Source organism: Rutidosis leptorrhynchoides, chromosome 1, assembly GCF_046630445.1.
Source record: "Rutidosis leptorrhynchoides isolate AG116_Rl617_1_P2 chromosome 1, CSIRO_AGI_Rlap_v1, whole genome shotgun sequence".
Classification (NCBI taxonomy): domain Eukaryota; kingdom Viridiplantae; phylum Streptophyta; class Magnoliopsida; order Asterales; family Asteraceae; genus Rutidosis; species Rutidosis leptorrhynchoides.
The window spans coordinates 610853178-610857904 of NC_092333.1; the positions used below are offsets into that span (position 1 = coordinate 610853178).

Genomic DNA, 4727 nt, shown 5'->3' on the forward strand with positions numbered 1-4727 from the left:
AACATCTCAGAGACATTGCTCTCGTTGCTTGGAAGATGGCCATTTTATATCAGCTTGCCCGATCAGCTATGACCAATCCCAACCAACTCAAACAAAGAGACCAAAGAAAAAAAACCCAAAAAATCAAGCAAGGGGGATAAAGAAAAAGCGTCAACTTCAACCCCAACCCAATATTACGACACTACGAACTTAAGTGATGATTAAAGGTAACACCATGTGAGTTACTTAGTAGTGTGTTTGTTATGTAATAATGTTATGCTTTTAGACCCAATGCCTATTCATAGTGCTATGTCATATAAATAAATCGTTGTGTACTTGTATGTGAAAATCCTGATTTCAGCATCTTTTTATATAAAGTTTACTGCATTCGACCATACTGATGTTCGAATTTAACTTTATGTATTCGAACTAGAGTTCGAACTGTGTATGCTATTCGAACATAGTGTATTTTTTGGGCCACGTCGATGTTTTCAGTATTTGGATGACGTTTGAGGTGACATTGTATCACGGTAAATATTAAAAAAAAAAGTGTAATTTGCAATAAAATATGAAAAAATGTGTTTCAGCGAATTTCCCTTTAAAAACGCCTGGTATAAAGATGTAAATTCCAGAATTAGAAATCAAGTTTGATTTCTTCTATCGGCACAAATTAGCTGACCAAAAAAATCGTGTCAAGTCAACAACCAAAAATTCTGAGTCAACTTTTCCCTCTCACTATATATACCAACCCACCACTTTTTTCTTCAATATTTTTTTTTCTTTATCCCCCTTTTGAGTCTTCCTTCATAGTTTTATCATATAGGTAACAATTAATACTATTTACAGGTATGTTTTTCTCTTTCAATTTCACATCTTTTAGTCCAAATCATTAAATCCTGAATCATGTAAGGTTATCAGTAAATACTAATTATGTATAGCAAAACGTTGCGATCTATCAATTGTTCTCTTCTGAAATTATGCTCTATTTTTTCTTCTTTCGATTAGAAGTTATATAACCGATCTGAAATTTAATTTGAAATTCGGGCCGGATCTTAATTATTTAGGTTTAGGTTTTTGAATTTGATGTTATCGGTTTTTTTCTTAATCTAACAATATTGGGATCTTGAAGCGGCTGTTATATTAGCTCAATTAACCTATTAGATGGAATCCATTTTTATTATTTGATTTTTACCGTAAACTGTAATGTAATTTTACTGTTTAAAATTAATTCAGCCCAGTATGTAAACCTAATTTATGAACATTTAGGTTAAAATGATGTTGGATTCAGATTTGATCACTTTTAACCAGACACCACCTAAAATTGCGTCCTTATTTGATTGTTTGCAAGTTTGATTTTTCACGACAATTCGATCAGATTATAATCAACTTGCTAGTATTTTGGGTTTGATTAATTTACAATCTGTTGTTTTTTATACAGGGGTACAAGTAAGGCACAAAATGCTAGAGCAGTTACTGATTTTCACCAGAGGAGGATTGATCCTCTGGACATGCAAAGAACTTGGAAATGCTTTAAGGGGATCGCCAATCGATACTTTAATTCGGTCCTGCCTTTTGGAGGAACGATCTGGTGCGTCTTCATACAACTATGATGTTCCTGGTGCATCGTATACTCTGAAATGGACGTTTCATAATGAACTAGGGTTGGTGTTTGTAGCTGTGTATCAAAAGATTCTTCATCTGTTGTACGTTGATGACTTGCTTGCTATGGTTAAGCGAGAGTTTTCTGAAATCTATGATTCAAAAAGGATGACTTATGATGATTTCGATGAGACGTTTAGGCAGTTACGAAAGGAGGCCGAGGCTCGGGCTGAGGAGATTAAGAAATCGAAGCAGGTGATGGCTAAGCCGGTTAGTAATTCGGGTAAGAAGCAAGGACAACAAATGAAAAAATCAGGGTTTGAAGGTGGTAATAAAAAAAAGAGCGGCGGTGGTGAATCGGGTAAAGATTCTGATGATGGTGATGATAATGTTAATGTAAAAACGAGTAAATTGGAAAATGGGCATACTAATGGGGATGTAGTTAATAGGGGTAGTAGGGTTAACAGTAAACAAAATGGTAATGAGAATGGTAACAGTGGAGCTTTTGATGTTAATAAGCTACAAAAGCTCCGAAATAAAGGTGGAAAGAAAGGTGTTACTGTTGTAAACAAGGTTTCGAAAGAGGAACCGAAGAAAAAGCCGGCAAAAAAGAATCGAGTTTGGGATGATCAACCCGTTAAAACCAAATTGGATTTTACGGATCCAGTTAGCGGAAATGGTGATGATCATATGGTTGTGGCACAAGCTGTTGAAGGTGAGAGTATGATGGACAAAGATGAGATTGTTAGCAGTGACAGTGAAAGTGAAGAAGATGATGAAGTTGAGACGAACAAGAAGGTAGATTCGAAGAAGAAAGGGTGGTTTACGTCCATGTTTCAGAGGTAAATTTTATTTACGTAATAAATTATTATTTATTACTTAATACGATTAAACTGAGCAACATGCATTATAAGGGGAATAAAAATAACTATTAATATGACTGTCAGTCATGCTACTATGGATCAGTTGAATGGTTCAACTCACATGTTTTAGTGCATTATTACATGAAATGGCGACACCAAATTATTATAAGGTCGTTTGCTTAAGAATTTTTAAATTTTAATCTGTTTAGCATTGCTGGGAAGGCAAATTTGGATAAGGCAGATCTAGAACCAGCATTAAAGGCTCTAAAAGACAGGCTTATGACTAAGAATGTGGTATGTTAGAGTTACATTTTCAGTAATTAAATGAATTTTTTTTTCTTACTTCGATGAAGTAAGATATCAGTGGACTCAATCTCTTGGTTTATTGTGTACTACAGGCCGAAGAAATAGCAGAAAAATTATGCGAGTCTGTAGCAATCAGCCTCGAGGGCAAAAAGCTTGGTTCGTTTACTAGGATTTCGTCAACTGTGCAGGTAAGCTGACTTGATAAATTTGATATGTTTGTGGATAATTGATGTATATATTTTGTAATTGATTGAACCAACCACTGCAGGCTGCAATGGAAGATGCACTTGTTCGTATTTTAACTCCAAAGCGTTCTATTGACATTTTGAGAGATGTTCATGTTGCTAAGGAACAACGCAAACCATATGTTGTGGTTTTTGTTGGCGTTAACGGAGTTGGAAAGTCTACTAACCTTGCCAAGGTAAAGATCCTTAAATCCATGACCAAATTTTCTTTTTTGTTGGTGTTAATTCGTTTGTCTATAGCTTTGGTGTAATCCTGAATGCAACTTTGTAGGTGGCTTACTGGCTTCAGCAGCATGATATAAATGTCATGATGGCTGCATGTGATACATTTCGTTCAGGTGCAGTTGAGCAGCTGCGAACTCACGCTCGTCGGCTCCAGGTATGATGATTGATGATCAACCTTTTTGCTCTCAAGTTTTTGTACATTTTTATTGGTGAAACTAAACTATATATATTATTTCTTTAGATCCCAATATTTGAAAAGGGTTACGAGAAAGATCCTGCAATTGTTGCCAAGGAAGCGATTCAAGAGGCATCCCGTAATGGATCAGATGTTGTTCTTGTTGACACAGCTGGTCGAATGCAGGTATTGTTCATGTTCTAACTTTTTTACTTTACTTTATTAATACACACTATCCCATTTTTAACCACCAATTTTTGCATTTGCAGGACAATGAACCGCTGATGCGTGCACTATCCAAGCTTATATACGTCAACAGTCCAGATCTGGTACTTTTTGTTGGGGAAGCATTAGTCGGAAATGATGCAGTGGATCAGCTATCCAAGTTCAATCAGGTTGATTAATATGTCATTTTAATTCGTAGCATAAGTATCAATCAAGTCTTAATCTTGTTTAACAAGTTTCATTTCATCATATACAGAAACTAGCCGACCTCTCACCCTCACCAAGTCCTAGGTTGATTGATGGAATCTTGCTAACCAAGTTTGATACCATAGATGATAAGGTATAAAACTTGAATTTATTCGACTCTTCTTATTTTTATGTTGTTTTCTGAAAATTCGGTTAATATTGTTGTTGGGTGATGTAGGTTGGAGCTGCACTTTCGATGGTGTACATATCTGGATCACCTGTGATGTTTGTGGGGTGTGGACAGTCTTATACAGACCTAAAGAAGCTGAACGTCAAGTCTATCGTGAAAACGCTTCTTAAATGAGCGTGTACCCCATGAAGTTGTTCCGAGTGAGTCGTGTTGTCGTTTGTTTTCTGGATCTAAACCTGTCACCAACTTTCGATTTCGAGTCTGGATCTGCTTCGTTATCTTTACTTTCAGTTTGTTTGTGTTAAATCTTGTGTGATACATCATGTTTGGATGAAGTCTTGTTCTCTCTGTTCCTTGTGCACACTTCTTATGAGGATTGGCTTGTAAACTTATATGCTGAATAAATTTAGAATTTCATTATTATGATCTACTACTCTTCTTGAAAACTAATATTTGATTTAACCACTAAAATGAACCTGTTCATTTGTGTTTGAAACACTCAAAAACACTCCAGGCTTTTATGTACATTTTGTAGTATATTAGTTACAAATTACAAATAAATATCAGGGGGGAAATATCCAGTGCAACCAAAATCATTAGGAGGGAAATCCAACACTGGAAAGTTATGCTCATCGTTTGAACAACTACTGATGGATATGTATATACATGTAAATATATGCTTATTATCAATAGCTTGTAGAATTGACTGCACTGCTCCAATGCATTAATGCTCA

At 35.5% G+C, this 4727-nt stretch overlaps 1 protein-coding gene across 1 annotated transcript; it reads left to right on the plus strand.

Moving 5' to 3' along the window:
* Positions 1-751: 751 nt before the first annotated feature.
* On the plus strand, positions 752-4353 carry LOC139884899 (uncharacterized). The gene is made up of 10 exons (XM_071868868.1): positions 752-825; positions 1418-2420; positions 2651-2735; positions 2840-2935; positions 3016-3168; positions 3264-3371; positions 3459-3578; positions 3662-3787; positions 3874-3957; positions 4042-4353. Exons 2-10 carry the CDS (start codon positions 1438-1440, stop codon positions 4165-4167), a joined length of 1881 nt encoding a protein of 626 aa, XP_071724969.1. The 5' UTR covers positions 752-825; positions 1418-1437; the 3' UTR covers positions 4168-4353.
* The last annotated feature ends 374 nt before the right edge of the window (positions 4354-4727 follow it).

What these genes read in the sequence shown, in the direction of transcription:
- LOC139884899 (XM_071868868.1), top strand. Translation starts at nt 1,438, where the DNA reads ATGCTAGAGCAGTTACTGATTTTCACCAGAGGAGGATTGATCCTCTGG. An exon ending in AGTCTACTAACCTTGCCAAG is followed by an intron (nt 3,169 to 3,263) that starts GTAAAGATCCTT and finishes GCAACTTTGTAG; the next exon opens with GTGGCTTACTGGCTTCAGCA. An exon ending in AGCTATCCAAGTTCAATCAG is followed by an intron (nt 3,788 to 3,873) that starts GTTGATTAATAT and finishes CATCATATACAG; the next exon opens with AAACTAGCCGACCTCTCACC.